The sequence below is a fragment of the Kogia breviceps genome, chromosome 8 (genome assembly GCF_026419965.1).
Source record: "Kogia breviceps isolate mKogBre1 chromosome 8, mKogBre1 haplotype 1, whole genome shotgun sequence".
Classification (NCBI taxonomy): domain Eukaryota; kingdom Metazoa; phylum Chordata; class Mammalia; order Artiodactyla; family Physeteridae; genus Kogia; species Kogia breviceps.
In genome coordinates, this window is record NC_081317.1 from 89,416,304 (window position 1) to 89,434,079 (window position 17,776).

Sequence of the window (17,776 nt, forward strand, 5' to 3'; positions counted from 1 at the left end):
TGAAGTTAGAACATGGACTCACAGCAGAGACAACCGAGCACTGCTTTTGTGTGCTTCTCTCTAATTGTACTTAAAATTCTTTCCAAAACAAGGCCCTAGGAACCCCTAGGTTCAAGTATGTCCCTGGGGTTGGTCCACTGCTGTCTTGTATTCATGCTTGGGTATTCATTCACCAACATTAAACCTCAGGATAGAAGATGTGACAAAGCATCCCTCCTGCATGGCATGAGTCTTTTGCTGGTTTCAGAGATGGATGGTGACCAACACCGAAAATACACAGGAATGTTTCCTTGGACCTGGGGTGGGATGAAAAGTGCCTGCCATGACATCACCATCTTTTCCCTGATACTTCCCCTCCAGTTTCTGAAGATATAGTAGAAAATAATCTTTTTTGAAGATACTGGGTAACAATTCCATAAAACAAAAACACATGCTTCCAAATGCACTGTGCTTTCAGATATTCTGGGTTTAGTTCAGCTGCCGAATGACCTGACTGATGCTTTCTCCTCGATAGCCAGGTGAGCCCACCTCCTTGAGGAAACCCACTCTATTCTTGGTAGCCTGATGGGCCACTGAGAGTTGGAAAGGGCGCAAAACCCCTGAGATCAACTGAAAATTCTTCCTCAGGAAGGCAATTTCATGAATGAGGTCTCCCAAAGCAAATGAAACCAAACTTCCCCAGGTGCTCCTCAATCACTGTGTCGTCTGTCAGATGGTTTTGTTCTTGACCTTGGCTTGTCCACGTTTCAAGATGAGTTCCCAAACAGACTTCAGATTTGGAAATCCCCAGATCATATAAGGTTCCACTATACAAAGCGTTTTTATGGTTTTAGGGGTTACTTTCACAAAGACACCACTGAAAATCTTATTCAGGCGAAGTCTTGCAATAGTCCTCTGCACCAGTGAACTCACCCCATTAATCCTTTGGATGAATACAACAAAGGCCAAAGAATATTTATCTGGCACTTTTAAGCCATGAGGTTTCACTTCTAGTCGTCTGAGGTGCACCCTGTCACATAGCTGCTGCCAGGAATCATGTAGGTACCATTTTAGTTGCTTAAACTTGACCTTTTTCCATTCCTCTGTTCCTCCTGTGCAAAAGCGCCTGCTTTGCCTGGGTGGCTTTGAGGGCCTGATAAGCCTTCCTCTTTTTCAGGAGGTTTTCTGGAACCAAAGGGATCTTCCTTCTTTGCTCTTCCTCCATGTTTCCCATACTGCGGCTACTGCTCATGCACAGCCCCACTGGGTGGGGAAAAGAGGAATGGCTCTATGTTTACTTGACCATAGAGACGTCTACTCCAGCTCAGGGGTCCCCAACCTCCAGGGCGCAGACCGGTACCTGGCCACACAGCAGAAGGTGAGTGGCCAGCTAGCGAGAGCGAAGTTTCATCTGCCACTCCGCATCACTTGCATTACCTCCTGCACCATCACTTGCATTACCCACCCCCCCATCCCATGTTCAAATTGTCTTCCATGAAACCGGTCTCTGGTGCTAAAAAGGTTGGGTACTGCTGTTCTACCTCATGGCGGGGCGACCAGGACTGCTGCGCCTTCTTAGCAGCAGTGAACCGCGGAGGCCTCGCTAACCCTTATTCCTGCCAAGAGTTGCACAAAGCTTCCTGTGCACTGCCTCCAAGCTTTTTAGAGCTGTGTCATCTTCAAAACCCAACCCTTTCCGTTTCAGCTGTATCTCATAATGCTGGAGGCCAGGCTATAAACACTGAATGGCTTCCCACCATGCATTCTCTCGTTATAATTTTAAATAGTCACAAAGGTTTTAATTTTTGGATTAACTGTAATTATTTTTTAAAACAACTGGTTATTGTAAACCTCTGAAAGTAAAGTTGTAAGTCCTTAAAAAATAGGCAATGGATTGGAAATACCAGAATGATTTGATACCCACTATTATCTGATAAAAATTACATGAACAAAATAAATAATTTTCTTTTTTTTTTTTTTTTGCGGTACGTGGGCCTCTCACTGTTGTGGCCTCTGCCGTTGCGGAGCACAGGCTCCGGATGCGCAGGCTCAGCGGCCATGGCTCACGGGCCCAGCCGCTCTGCGGCATATGGGATCCTCCCGAACCCGGGCACAAACCTGTGTCCCCTGCATTGGCAGGCGGACTCTCAACCACTGCGCCACCAGGGAAGCCCAACAACTTACTTTTTTTTTTTTTTTTTGCGGTACGTGGGCCTCTCACTGTTGTGGCCTTTCCTGTTGCAGAGCACAGGCTCCGGACACGCAGGCTCAGCGGCCATGGCTCATGGGCCCAGCCACTCCGCGGCATGTGGGATCTTCCCGGACCGGGGCACGAACCCGTGTCCCCTGCATCGGCAGGCGGACTCTCAACCACCGCGCCACCACGGAAGCCCCAACTTACTTTTTAACTTGCATGTTTTCCCTCCTTTTTCTCCTAACTCATATTTCGGTTCCACAGAATGTTATCTTAGTGTAATTTTTTTTTTGCTTGAATATCTTTTATCCAGTGCAATAGCACACTTCATTGCAATAAAAATACATATATAACACTATTCCACTTCACAGGTAGTCAGAGCAGAAAAATTTAGGGCAGTGAAACTACTCTGTATGATACTATAATGGTGAAGACATGTCATTATACATTTGTCTAAACCCATAAAATGTACAACACCAAGAGAGAACCCTCATGTAAACTGTGGTCTTTGGGTGATAATGTAGGTTCATAAATTGTAACAGATGTACCACTCTGGTGGGGGATATGGATAATGGGGGAGGCTATGCATGTGGTTGGGACAGAGTTTAGGAGGAATCTGTACCCCTCAGGTTTCCTGTGAATCTAAACCGTTCTTTAAAAAAAAGTCTATTTAAAAACTACATATATAAACTCATACTTAATATTTTTTTCTTTCCCCTTGCTATACTTTTTTTTCCTTCTGGATTATCATTACAATTGTAGTAATTCATACAGCCCTTGAAAGTCAAATAATGACCAAACAGTAAAACGTATTATAAGGACTTCTATGATGCTAGGTAGGTGTTTCTGGTACCTTGAGCTATCTAATGGACAATTTGTCCCCTGGGGGTTTTATTCCTCGTGGCAACATATTTTAGTAAGATTTTTAGAGGGGAGCGATATACATGTCTTTAGTTGGATGGGAGAAGGGCCACTGGGCAAGGGGAGGACGAAAATGAGAACTGTGACTGCTAGCGACTTCTCTGCAAATCAATTTTAGGAAAGATAACTTAAAGTTGAATTATGTAAAAACTTTGTATGTTCACGACACCACGAAAATCTTCACGTGCCCTCCGGGGAGGGGCACTCCAGGTCGAAGACCAAGCCCTTAACTCACTTCTCAGCAAGCTCCAGAGGTTTGGCTATGCCACTCCCTGGCCATGGTTCCTCGCTCCCTGTTCTAGGGCGACCGCGCCCCCTCCTCGCTGCGACCGCCCAGACGCCGCTGAGTCCCCGCCCCTTCCGGCGCGCGAGGTTTGATTCACTTGGCGGGCGGAAACGGCCTGAGCGTGACCATCCAAAAAGTTTGTAGGAGCTCTCTGCGCTCGCCGCTTCGCTTCGGACGGCAGGCCGGCGCGTCTGTCTTTCTGCCTGGCCCAGTCCCTCCCGGCCCTCCGCCCTCAGGTCAGTGAGTCCCGCGTGGGTGGGCTCGGGCCCAGAGTGCTCCTGGCTCACAGGAGACTGGGGAACTTCACTGGAGTCCCACCTTATGAGTACGGTTCCTTGGATGAGATAGCCTTTCCGACCCCTGGTTTTCTCCTCTGTAAGTGGGATAGGGATCGTATCCGCCTCCGGGTTATCGGTGAGGTAAAGCGCTTGCCACCTAGGAGGCTGTGATAGATGTGAATTCCCATTCCATGTTTCCATGACACTGATGGTCTCCGGGAAAGTTCAAAGAAGGGTTTCGAGTTATTTCTGTTCGTACAAGTCAATTTACTAGGCAGTTAAGTAAAAAAGGAAATGTGTTATGTCTTATCACCCCCTTTTCAGAGTCCAAATCCTTCCTTTTCCTTCACCTTCCCAAAGTAGTGGCTTAAGAGGCTTAACACTAAAAGGGGAATATGCACCGAATACTATAGCACTAAAAGGAGTGACCCACCGAGAGACCAGTGGGAAAAAGGGAGACTTCCAAAGGAGGGCGTCCCGGGAGAGTGATCAGGCCTCTAGCTCCTAGGATGAATAATTGTCCTTGAGCTTCACAATTGGTATTTCTCCTTGGTAGTGGAAAGGGGGAAGGTAGTGCCTGGAGTTTTGCTTAGAGCCCAGTGTTCCTAACTTTTTTGTTCATATTTTGGTTCTATCTCTGTGTTGTGTGGGATAAATCAGAAACATCCTTACTGCACCTTCTTGGGCGTGTCTCACCAGTGGATCTGTCCTTTCAGTATTTGGAGTGAATGCCTCTTTACTGGTGCTCCCAGAAGCCTCTGCAAGGGAGCAGGACAGTATGTTAATTAAATGTATTACAAGGCCACATTATATGCCATTCTGTATTTTACTTCTCATTTGAAATAGCATCACTGTCATACCAAGCTCACTAGATAATGTAAATGTATTACACAGCAGGTAATAGCATAGCCCAGATAAGACTATGTTGGTAGGAAAATGCCCCCAATTTGTTGCTGTCTTATAAAATTTACTGATAAACTTTCTCCCACTATCTAGGCAATTCCTTCTTTTCTCAGAAAAGTTCAAGACCCCAATTGTATATAGCTCCAGTTCTTCTACTTAGTCACATTCAGAAGGACATTCAGGTGTCTGGGGTCTAGTTTCCTTCTTCATTATCCACAGTTGGGAGGCTGTCTTCCACATTGACTGATCATATACTTCCTTTAGCAGCAAGTGGGTTACTCCAGTCAAAAGTCTTTCCTGTGTTCTGTAGTTCCAGACTCTAGAGGATAAACAGAGAGAGCACTTCAGAATATTTAGAACCAGCTCCACTTCCACAAAATTTAAAAACCAAGTAAAATCTGTTATCATTATAGCAGTTTTTCAACGTAAACACCAGTTTTCTTGCACAGTAGCAAATATGATGTTCCCTGGATTCAGTCAATACAATTTAGGGCCACATTGGTATTACTCACCTAAAGACATGGTGTGATTTGAGGGAAGGGGGTAGATTAGAAAATGGAAGGAAGAAAAAGAAGAGGTGTGTGATTTAGTCTTACACTGGTGTGAGTTGATCTCTGCTAGTTGACTGGAGGCCATAACCTGGAAGTTCAAAACTCATTTGGGAAAACTCTGTCAAGAAGTTGGTTATGACACTCTTATATCCCTATCTGGGAAAATGACCAACATCATACCAATTGCTTTCTCTTTCTGAGTGTGGCAATTTGAAATAGCCCAGTCCTTTGTATGGAGTTTAGGCATGTGCAGTGGTGGCAATTAGGAGTCTTATTTATACTTCCTAAGGCCTGCTTCTTTCCCTTTGTCCATTTCCATCTCATGTTTTTTTTTGTTTGTTTGTTTGTTTTTATTTTTATTTTTTGGCCGAGCTGCACAGCTTACAGGATCTCAGTTCCCTGACCAGAGATTCAACCCAGGCCATGGCAGTGAAAGCCGGGAATCCTAACCATTAGGTCACCAGGGAACTGCCTCCATCTCATGGTTTTTAAACTTTGAAATGTCTGTTTGTGTTTCCTCTTTAACCGCTGTGTTCTGAATACCCCAATACTGCATTAGTTGGAGCTTTGCTCTCTAAGGAACCTGATAGCCTACTTTTATAGCAGACCACTTTCTAAACAGATTTATAGCCTAACATTCCCCCATTTCCAAAGTCCTGCTCGTTCTCTTCTCCATCATCAGAATCCCAAAGATTTCTTAGCCTTGTGTTGACCTCTATACCTTTACTGCTATTTTTGACTGTTTTAAAAATTCTCAGTCCTGCGATTCCTGTGTTTTGGGGGTGTGGTTCCACTTCATTCCCAATTTGCTCCAATAACAAATGCCCTTTAAAAGGTTTCTGAATTAGTAAGGATATTTCTCATCCTGTGTCTCAGGTGCCCAGGGAGAATAAATATGTCCTCTGTGCTGTCTCCTTGCCTGGAACAACTTTTGCCACTCCAGTGGAAGCAGAAATATTTCATTTTATATCACCAGCTTTCCGCTAGTATCAGGACCTGACTTTGCTTCCTTTGTTTGCCTATGCTGTTCATGCAGATTCAGCTAGATTAAAAGTTCCACCTGCTTATTAAGTTGGTTCAATGCCACCTCTTCCTAGGAAATGACTAATATTGTTTATTGGATCAGAATGTCTTTTGCCCATGATCTTTATCTTTCTTGCTATTTCAGCTTTGACATTGCTACTAAAACCTTTTTTTTTAAGCTAATTTTTTTCCTTGGGTTTTGATATTTTTCCTTCCAGAACTTCTGCTCTAGTGTTCATTTCACTGACCAAATTTTTGAAGACTTTTTACTTGCTAAATAGCATACCTTTTGTCTCCAAGTAAAATGATTCCTGGAATCAGAGTGCTTTAGGCATTTTGTAAGGAAATTTAAAGGGATCTTAAAAAAAAAAATCCTCTGTGTCTCTTGGGCTTTTGATAATTTCATTCATTTTTTTCTCCACCTCAGTTTAAGAAGATTACCCATCTTCATTGTAGCAAGGACCTTACCTATTGCTCTGTCTTTTCCTTTATAAACTCACCACAGTCCTGAGGTTGAACTCATACTCTAGGTCTTCCAAAGTCATACCATTATTAAGGTTTAATAACATTCTGGCCACTCAGCTCTGGATGAGCCAAGATGAAGAACAGAGAACTTGAAAGTAGTAAACATGGTGTTGGCCACTTAACCAATCCCAGAGCCTTCAGCAGACTTGCTAAAGCCCTGCCTGTTGGTGAAGGGAGACTGTCTGGCTCTAGAAATGAGCACTAGCACCAGGTTTCCACTACTGAGAGGCATTAATTAAGATGTATGAGTTTTGCCCTTTCCAGGTATAACTTTGCCCAAGTCCCAGTTGGCTATGCATATATTTACCTAATCTTTCTAAGTGTTACAGAGAGTGGGGTCCTGGGATCTTGAACTCTGTGGTGCCATACCTAGTCCATTGCTAGGGCGCAGAAGGAGATTTGTGCACAGGAGTCAGACCAGGCAAAGGAGTTTATCACTAGCTGGGTCTTGGACTCAAAGCTCTTTGTGAACTCTAGAGCCCTTGGTGTGCTGTGCTGACTCAGTGACCTCCACTTCCCTGGGCCCCTCTGATTCCTGTGTGGCTTGCTAAGGGGTGTGGGAACATCTCTTTCCAAGGTTGAAATCTCAAGTCCTGTCCTGTCACACTAGCCTCCAAGAGCTCCTTAGAGAAACTGTATCTATATAGGTTCAGAGAGCTTGCACCCCATGTCTACCTATAAGAAAGCTCCACTTTGCAGTACCTAAACTCAGGTCCTAGGACTTAACCTACTTAACCTGTATAGGAGCACTTCCATATTTATTTAGAAATCTACTTCCTAGAAACTTTCTTTTTAGTAGTGTTGCTTTTTTCCTTCCTTCTTGGCTTCCATGAAACTGTATTCGAATTCTTGCTTTTCTAATTGTTATCTCCATGCTCTTCCTCTTGCCACTCCTAGCTATAGGTCTGGTATGGGTAAGGCCTTATCTGTCTTAATTGTTTGTCTTTCACTTTACAGTCTTTACTGTAATTGATTTTGTGTGTGGTGTGAGGTAGAGATCCAGTTTTCTTTTTTCCCATATGCCTAACCAATTGTCCCCGCTCCAAATCTGCATTTCCTTTTCCTGGTACCTCTAAAAGCAGTTTCAATTCAGTACATGTCAGCCTTTTCTTCCTCTGGGATCTTTGCACCTAAATTCTCTCTTTTTGGAATGTTCTTCCTCTCATTCTTTTTGGGTTACCAATTCCTGTTAAGGCCTATCAACCACAGACCTTTAGGGACACATCTGTAATTAAAAAACAATTAGGTATACTTAGCTTGCTGCAGCAAGAGAAACCATACACCCTAGGATCTTGGGCATCTCAGTAAGAGTGAATTGAAAGGGGCTTACAGGATTTGGGCTTGTGCTGGGGAAGCAAGGACCAGTTTTTTGTTTGTTTGTTTTTTTAGTTGCAGCATGTGGACTTATTAGTTGTGGCATGCAGGCTCTTAGTTGTGGCGTGCGAACTCTAAGTTGCAGCGTGCATGTGGGATCTAGTTCCCCAACCAGGGATCGAACCCAGGCCCCTTGCATTGGGAACAAGGAGTCTTACCTACTGGACCACCAGGGAAGTCCCAAGGACCAGTTTTGGAATGGATACTGTCAAAGAGCAGGAGCATTTCAGCATTTGGGTATCTGAGGAAGCAGGAAGTGGGAGGAATGAGGTAGTGCTGAGGATGTCCTTGGTGAGAACGCAGCAGTCTGTCAAATAAAGGAACATTATCATTTTAACTGCTTCATATAGAAACATTGTTTACATGGTCCTGCACAGTTCCTATTGGAAACATTGTTCAAGTTTTGATGAGAAGGGCTGCTTTTCCTTTTCTTGCTTCTCATTCTTTGAGTTAGATCTTGACTTAAATGTTACCTTCTCAGTGACCCATTCTAACCACTGTTGCTTATTTTCCCCAGTATTTATTACATATTGTTATTTATTTATTTATTTATGGCTGTGTTGGGTCTTCCTTGCTGCGTGTGGGCTTTCTCTAGTTGTGTTGAGCGGGGGCTACTCTTTGTTGCGGTGCACAGGCCTCTCATTGCGTTGGCTTCTCTTGTGGAACACGGGCTCTAGGCGTGTGGGCTTCAGTAGTTGTAGCACGTGGGGTCAGTAGTTGTGGCACATGGGCTTAGTTGCTCCGAGGCATGTGGGATCTTCCCAGACCAGGGTTCGAATCTGTACCCCCTGCATTGGCAGGCGGATTCTTAACCACTGAGCCACCAGGGAAGCCCTTTATTACAAATTATAATGATTTAATTCATTGTCTGTTAATTTTCCTTTTGTCTTCTCCACTGGAATGCAAGATCTATGAGGGCAGGAACCATATTTCTTCCCTGTTATAGCCTTGGTGCCACGTGCAGGTCTGGCGCATCACTGTTGCTCAGTAAACACATCTGTATGGTTAAATGAATGCATACAAGAAAGTTCAGAGTTAATAGTCTGATTGCATTAGCAGTTCTGACATATACATTGCTAATCTCTAGTTAAAGTCAACTAGGAGCTTATCCTCCCCAAATAAGACAAAGCTGGTATGAGTATGACCTCATATGTACTCACCCCATGGTGTTTTGTAGTTCTAGTTAATTTTAAAACTCAGGAAGACAAAAATCAAATAAGACCTCCTAAGACTTTTACAACTAATTTTTTATTATTTATTTATTCATTTACTTATTTAATTTTTATTTTGTATTGGAGTATAGTTGATTTACAATGTTGTGTTAGTTTCAGGTGTATAGCAAAGTGATTCAGTTATACATATACATATAACCATTCTTTTTCCATACTGGTTATTACAGAATATTGAGTAGAGTTCCCTGTGCTATATAGTAGGTCCTTGTTGTTTATCTTTTTTATATATAGTAGTGTGTATGTGTTATTTTTATAAATTATTTGATATATACTTAAGAGTATAGGGACTTCCCTGGTGACGCAGTGGTTAAGAATTTGCCTACCAATGCAGGGGACACAGGTTTGATCCCTGGTCCGGGAAGATCCCACATGCAGCTGAGCCTGTTTGCCACAACTACTGAAGCACACCCACATGCCTAGAGCCCATGCTGCGCAACACGAGAAGCCACTGCATTGAGAAGCCTGCGCACCGCAACAAAGAGTAGCTCCTGCTCGCCACAACTAGAGAAAGCCTGTGCACAGCAACAAAGACCCAACATGGCCATAAACAAACAAACAAAAAAATAAATAAATAAGAGTATGTGTAACACACGTAAGTTGTGAAGCATAATAATAAAATATGTATCTCATTACATGTATCTTAAAATTATATATCATTGGGGTCTTAATTTGCATATCCCTGTGACTAATGAAATTGAGCCTTTTTTCATGTTTTTATTGGTTATTTGTGTTTCTTTGTGAAATGCCTTTTTATTTCATTTGCTTATTTTTCTGTGGGGTTGTATTTTTCTATATTGTTGTGATGGAGTATATGTATTCTGGATAAAAGTCCACTGTTATAAGTGTTGCAAATATTTTCTCATATTTATGTTGTTTTTTTCTTAAATGATGTCATTGGATATGCAGAGATTCTTAATTTCAATGTTATTTAATATTTATTTATTTAAATAATGCTAGCTTTTAAAAATTTATCTATCTATCTATTTATTTATTTATTTTTGGCCTTGCCACACGGCTTGTGGCAGTTTAGTTCCCCGACCAGGGATTGAACCCGGCCCTCGGCAGTGAGGGCGTGGAGTCCTAACCACTGGTCTGCCAGAGAATTCTCTATTATTATTTTTTATGATTAACACTTTCTGTATCTATTTAAAAGATCCTCTTCTATCCTGAAATGATGACAATATTCTATTAAAACTTTTAAAGGCTTACCTTTCATATTTAGGTCTTTATTTGATCTGGAATTGATTTTTATGAATGGTGTGAGATTGGAATCCATTTTTTTTTATATGGTTAATCAGTTTTTCCAGTATCATTTATATGCCTAAGACTTATTTATGTTTGTAGTTACAAGAATGAAGGAGATAGTCTCTCCTTTTTTTTTTTTTTTTAATACAGTAGCTCTGATTTTATTTTTTAGGGATCTCAATAAGAATGAAGGAGATAGTCTCTTAATAGTTCCTTTTTTGATCATGTACTGTTTTTGTTTTTGTCTTACAGGTTCTTTTTATAATTTTGAGTAAACTTCCAGGAGGACTATGAAAGATTATGATGAACTTCTCAAATACTATGAATTATATGAAACTGTTGGAACAGGTAATTATTTTCTTCTTGGAGAGGATAGGTCATCTATTTGAGAGTATAGTATATTTGGGTAGCCAAGAGCTTTTTAGCCTAACTTATGTAGTTTTAAAATTCTTCAACCTATTTTAGTAAGAAAAAGTGGAGCAAGAGAGAGGAGAATTGTGGGAGGGGCCTTGTGGTTCATTTTATTTAGAATAAAAGTCACTAGAGAGTTTTGAGCCAAGTAGTGGTCTGACCTTTTGTTTTTAAGGTTCACTCTGGCTGCTTGGTTGTGAATAGACTGGCTGGGAGAGGGCAAAGATGGAAAAACATAGATGTTAGGAGGTTATTGCTATAATTTAGGTGAGTGATACTGGAGATGATGGTGACTTGGATGGTGACAGAATTGAAGGTAGTGAGATTCTGTGTATAGAAAGGGGTGGGATTCTGTATACAGACATACACACACATACGTACATTTAAGTATAGTTTATTGAGGCATAACACATAGTAAAATAAGCAAAGTGTACTAATTTTGATGGAGTTTTTGTACACATATACCCATATGTTCCCTGCTCAGATCAGGACATAGAAATTTCCAGTCAGTGCCTGCCTCCTTTCTCCCAAGGTAAACATTAATATATTTTTGAAGACAGAGCCAGTGTGATTTGTTGGAGGGTTGGATATGTGGTGTGAGACAAAAGGGAGGGGCTAAATCTGGCTTCTGGATTTTTGGCCTGAGCGCCTGGGAAGATGGAGTCGCCATTTACTGAGATGAGGAAGACCATGGGAGGGACTGCCAGGAGATTCTTTTTAGAAGTACTAAGTTGACAGTTTCTTTTAGATACCTAAATGTAGACATTTATCCAGCTTTTGAGCCAGTTTTGAAACATAATTGCTTATTTTTACAGTTTTGACACTGAATGGAAATTTCATATTACTTGTCTTTTGTCTCTCCAACTTTATATTGTGTTCTGGCAATGTTAATTATAAAGCAGGTTTAATTGCAATGTTAATTATAAAACAAATTTCTAAAGAATGAATTCTTTTTTCCTACTTCTTCATTGCAAAATTAAAGATATCCTATCATGGCAAAGAAGAGTCTTTAGTTAGTCATTGGATGAGGAGAGGTTAGGATCATGGCCAGCACTTTGGAAGCAACAAGAAGAAAGGGCCACAAACTTCAGGAAAATATAGATCAATAGATCCTTATAAAAGTATGTGGAAAGGTATTTGTGCCTGAGTTCTCAGTTTGCTCTGATGATGATATTTAAGTTCGTTTGCTTCTCTTTTCATAATACATTTTCCCATACTTAGGTGGCTTTGCAAAGGTCAAACTTGCCTTCCATATCCTCACTGGAGAAATGGTAGCTATAAAAATCATGGATAAAAATGCACTAGGGGTAAGCTTAACATTACTTAAAAAATATTTATAGATCAGTTTTGTGAATTAAAATTTGAATTTGCTCTAATGTTCTAGTTACTGCTCTTTTATTAAAATAACATTTCCGTAGCCAGTTATGTATAAATCTGTGGTTTTAAAAAGTAATCTGGGGACTTCCCTGGTGGCGCAGTGGTTAAGAATCTGCCTGCCAGTGCAGGGGACATGGGTTCAATCCTTGGTCCGGGAAGATCCCACATGCTGCGGAGCAACTAAGCCTGTGCGCCACAACTACTGAGCCTGCAGTCTAGAGCCCACAAGCCACAAGTACTGAAGCCCACGTGCCTAGAGCCTGTGCTCCTCAATGAGAGAAGCCACCACAATGAGAAGCCTGCTCACTGCAACAAAGAGTAGCCCCCGCTCGCCGCAACTAGAGAAAGCCTGTGCATAGCAATGAAGACCCAGTGCAGCCAAAATAAATAAATAAATAAATAAATAAAATTTTAAAAATGTAATCTGGGGAAGGGGTTACTTTGTTCTTAATTTTAATACAGGGCAATGGCACGTATTTGAGGTCGACAGGGTCCATTTTTCTGCAGTTGTTTCATAGTCTTGTAGGTGTTTCTGGGTATTGATATCTCTCTTCTTTATCTTCCAATGATACCCTTACTAAATGTTGATCTACTTTATAGTATAGATCGATCTTATGTCCCAGAATTTTATTCAGGAATAAATTTTATTCAAAATTTATTCTAACTTTTATTAGAAATTATGAAATCCTTTTCTTAATCAGCCTTTTTTCCCTCTATATGAATGCTTCTAGGATTGAGTTGCTCATTACCTTCTAAAGCAGCCCATTTAATTTGTGATCTTGGCTATAATGTGCATAAAGTTTTCTGTTTTTCTATTAAGGGAAGATCTGTCTCTTTTGATGGTCTTTGGGCATTATATACCCTTCCCAGTGTTTGAAGTCATCCTGAGTGGTCTTTTTTTTTCTAATTCTTTCTACCATCCCTTGTATGGTTTGGTTTCTATGCTTTGTTCTGGTCTCTTTCTGCTGAGAATTCACTAGTCTCTTAGTATGCATCTGTGATTGTTTCTTTTTTTGGAGATAAATTTAAAAAAATTTTTTTAATCTTTTGTCCTCTGACCAAAAATCTGAGTGTTAAAAAAAGTTTCTTATTCTTTGCGATTGAATTAGCATTATAATTATTATTAGTATACAGTTGAGTAAAACAACGCAAACATTTTATGTGTTGATAATTATCAAACATAAAAATCAGTTTACTGAAAATGCATCTATATTAGACACGTTGGACTTTTTTTGGGGTCTCTCTTATTGTTAGGATGAGACAGAGTTTAATATCAATTGTTACTTTATTTTTAAGGATGGAAGTGCTGATTAACATACATAAATTAGTCAAAGAGAATATGTTTTGTTATAATAATGTCACTCAATTCTTTGAACTGCTTCTGAAATATATGCCAAAATCACACAATGATCTATATCAGAAATTATTTTTAATAACCTATCAACTGACAATTCAGGCTCTCCTTCAATATTTTTATTTTCAGTGCTCAATACTGTATTTATTAAACTAATAAAAAGGTAGTAAAAAACATTTTTCTTGAGCATTTAAACACTGGTTACAAAACTGATTAATTCCCTTAAGCAATTTCAACTTCAGTTATAACTTTAGTATGACTGATTTACTTGGACACAGCAAACACTTAAATAGCAGACAGAATGTGAACTGTTATTACAAAATGCATTACCACATCAGTACTCAAAACTTATTCTAAAGCATCAATATGATGATATTAATTCATTATTTCTAAACTTGTTTTTGTATTTTTTTATTGTTACTCTGCTTATTTTAGTTACTTCCTGGGACTTTAAAATATTTTGATTACTTTCAGGATTTTAGTTATCAGACTTCCACATCCCCCAAAAAAGAAGAAAAAAAGATTATTATATCAAAATAGTCAAAGTTACAATTGATTCTTGGTTAAGAACTAATACCTAGTTGCATGGCCCTAGATAATTGGATATTAAACCATAGATCAAGTCCCTTTTTTTTTTTTTCCGGTATGTGGGCCTCTCACTGTTGTGGCCTCTCCTGTTGCGGAGCATAGGCTCCAGACGCGCAGGCTCAGTGGCCATGACTCACGGGCCTAGTTGCTCCGCAGCATGTGGGATCTTCCAGGACCGGGGCACGAACCCGTGTCCCCTGCATCGGCAGGCGGACTCTCAACCACTGCGCCACCAGGGAAGGCCCACAAATAAGTTTTGTTTATAGTTCTATATTGTTGAACAAATTGTTTTGAGGCTGTTGATTGCTTTTGCTACTTAGTATTAAAGTTGGTGATTTTGATGCTTGAAACACTTCCCAAATAGGTTTATTGCTCATTTAATGAAATGTTTTGTCACAGAGTGATTTGCCCCGGGTCAAAACAGAAATTGATGCCTTGAAGACCCTGAGACATCAGCATATATGTCAACTCTACCATGTGATAGAGACAGCCAACAAAATATTCATGGTTCTCGAGGTCAGTAGTATGTTCCAGAGACCTAAAGTTATTTGGTCATTGTCTTAGTCTGTTTGGGCTGCTATAACAAGATATCACAGACTGGGAAGCTTCTGAACAACAGAAATTCATTTCTCACAATTCTGGAGGCTGGGAATTCCAAGATCAAGGCACCATCATGGTCGGGTGAGGGCCCTCTTCTTGGTTCATAACTGGTACCTTATTGCTGTGTCCTGATGTGATAGAAAGGGCTAGGGATCTCTCTGGAGCCTCTTTCAGAAGAGCACTAATTTCATTCATGAGGGCTCTGCCCTCATGTCCTAATCACCTCCCAAAGGCCTCACTTTGTAATGCCACCATCTTTGGGGGTTAGGATTTCAACACATGAATTTTTGGAGGGACACAAACATTCACAACATTCTCACTCATTCTATCGATAGTTATGGGAAAAGTACATTTCACTTGAAAGATTAAATGTTAAGCGGCTTACCTGTTTGAGTTCTGTAACAATTTAGATCAAGTAGGCATATATAATAAATTGGAGATACATTATAAATGTATCCTTTCTGATACTCTCCTAATGGGATGGTGTACTTTAGTGGACAGAATATGTTAGAATTTGTTCCTAGAGGGAACGATTCATTCCAGTTTTATATGATGTATTAGCCTAGGGCTGCCACAAATGTAGTTTAAAACAAGAACTTACTGTCTCATAGTTCTGGAGGTTAGAAGTTTGAAATCAAGGTGTGTACATGGTTGCTTCCTTCTGAATTGTCTGTTCTATGTCTCTTTCCTAGTTTCAGATGGTTGCTGGTAATCCTTGGCATTCCTTGGCTTATAGATGCACCATCTCTGCCTCTGTCTTCAAATGGTGTTGTCTTACCTGTGTGTCTGTGTCTGTGTCCAAATTTATCTCTTCATACAAGGACACTAACAATTGGATTAGGTTCCACCCTAATCCAGTATGACCTCATTTTGACTTGATTACATCTATAAAGACCTTATTGACATATAAGGTTACATTCACTGGTACCAGGTGATAGGACTTGAACATATCTTTTTGGAATGACACAGTTCAACCCGCAGCGTATAGGTAGACTTTAATGTATGTGTTATTTGAACCAAACTCTTTCAAGTTTTAACCTGCCCCTTTTGGCTTGAAATGTAAAGTCTTTAGAACATGTATCATTCATCTCATTTCATTTTCCTTAGTCTCAGCCAAATAATTTGTAACTGCACATCATTTTGACAGATTAACTCTTTTTTTTTTCTGTTTTTTTTTTTTTTTTTTTTTTTTGCGGTACGCGGGCCTCTCACTGCTGCGGCCTCTCCCGCTGCGGAGCACAGGCTCCGGACGCGCAGGCTCAGCAGCCATGGCTCACGGGGCCCAGCCGCTCTGCGGCATGTGGGATCCTCCCGGACCAGGGCAAGAACCCGTGTCCCCTGCATCGGCAGGCGGACTCTCAACCACTGCGCCACCAGGGAAGCCCTTACCTCTGTTTTAAAAGCACATTTTAAAATTCATAATGCTGAAAGTTTCAGACATACCATTTTCTCTTTATTACACTGTAGATCCACCCACATGGTTTATAGTGGTGAATTTAAAACCTTTTTAAAAGTTGATCCTTTTGTCCAAATTAAATACTTCTAAAAAACCAAAATCCATGAACCTGGGACAGAATTTAAAGGATACAAGAGAGGGGACTTCGCTGGTGGTCCAGTGGAGAGTCCACCTTCCAATGCAGGGGATGCAGGTTTGATCTCTGGTCGGGGAACTAAGATCCCACATGCCGTGGGGCAACTAAGCCTGCATGCCACAACTACTGAGCCTATGTGCCTCAACTAGAGAGCCTGTGTGCCACAAACTACAGAAGCCCTGTGCTCTGGAGCCTGTGCTCCACAACTAGAGAGAGAAAACCCGCACGCCACAACTAGAGAGAGGCCTGCGCCGCAATGAAAGATCCCACATGCCTCGAGGAAGATCCTGTGTGCCGCAACTAAGACATAGCCAAAAAGAAAAGATAAAAAGAAAGAAAGAAAGAAAATAAATTATAAAAATAAATATTAAAAATAAAAAAGAAAGATACGAGAGAGTATATATTGAAAAGTAAAATTCTCTCTCCCCTGTATCCCAGTCATCCTGTTTCCTTTCCCTTATGTCAATCACTTACTTTTTTGGTTTCCTGTGTACTTAGAAATACCTATGTATATTTTATGTATATATATATGTGTTTTCACATATATTTATGTGTATGTGTAGCTTACTGGTTTCTGTCACACAAATGGTCCCATACTATTCTGTACCTTTTTTCCCTCCTATTTAACATTTTAGCTTGGAGACCATATACGCATATTCATAGAGATTTTCGATGTTTTTGTTTTACTCTATTTTGTATTTCTTTATTTGAAAATACAAAGTAGGTTGTTTTCTTTATGTAAATCTTATTGGATAGCATTTAAAAAATTGACTATTTAGGTATAATTTATATACAAGAAAATGAACACATTAGGTACAGTTTTTGAAAAAGGTACACACCCATGTATTTCCCACCGCACTCAGGGTATAAAACATTTCCACTACACTAGAAAGTTTTCTCCTGACCCTTGAAGTTAATCCCTGTTACCCCACCATCTCGGTGCCCTTCTCAGTAACCACTGACCTGATTTTTTTTTTTTTTTTTTTTTTTTTTTTTTTTTTTTTTTTTTTTTTTTTTTCGGTATGCGGGCCTCTCACTGTTGTGGCCTCTCCCGTTGCGGAGCACAGGCTCCGGACGCGCAGGCCCAGCGGCCATGGCTCACGGGCTTAGCTGCTCCGCGGCATGTGGGATCTTCCCGGACCAGGGCACGAACCCGTGTCTCCTGCATCGGCAGGCGGATTCTCAACCACTGCGCCACCAGGGAAGCCCCACTGACCTGATTTTTATCACCAGAGATTAGTTTTACCTATTCTAGAGCTTGATAAAAATAGAATCATACAGTGTGTACTCTTTTGTATTTGGCTTCTTTTATTCAGCATAATGCTTTTTGCAAGTCATTATAT

At 40.6% G+C, this 17,776-nt stretch overlaps 1 protein-coding gene and 1 pseudogene across 2 annotated transcripts in view; one reads left to right on the forward strand and one right to left on the reverse strand.

Annotated features, from left to right (window-relative positions):
- Positions 1 to 468: 468 nt before the first annotated feature.
- On the reverse strand, positions 469 to 1,204 carry LOC131761408 (large ribosomal subunit protein uL30-like; annotated as a pseudogene).
- Positions 1,205 to 3,429: 2,225 nt separating this feature from the next.
- MELK (maternal embryonic leucine zipper kinase) overlaps positions 3,430 to 17,776 on the forward strand; it is an 81,591-nt gene continuing 67,244 nt past the window's right edge. Inside the window, exons 1-4 of one of the 2 annotated variants that reach the window (XM_059072170.2) lie at positions 3,430 to 3,616; positions 10,764 to 10,859; positions 12,144 to 12,229; positions 14,641 to 14,757. In XM_059072170.2, coding sequence (XP_058928153.1) covers positions 10,802 to 10,859; positions 12,144 to 12,229; positions 14,641 to 14,757 — 261 coding nt within the window. In that variant the 5' untranslated portion in view covers positions 3,430 to 3,616; positions 10,764 to 10,801. The remainder of the gene's footprint in view (positions 3,617 to 10,763; positions 10,860 to 12,143; positions 12,230 to 14,640; positions 14,758 to 17,776) is intronic. The other variant, XM_067039699.1, reaches the window with a different exon arrangement.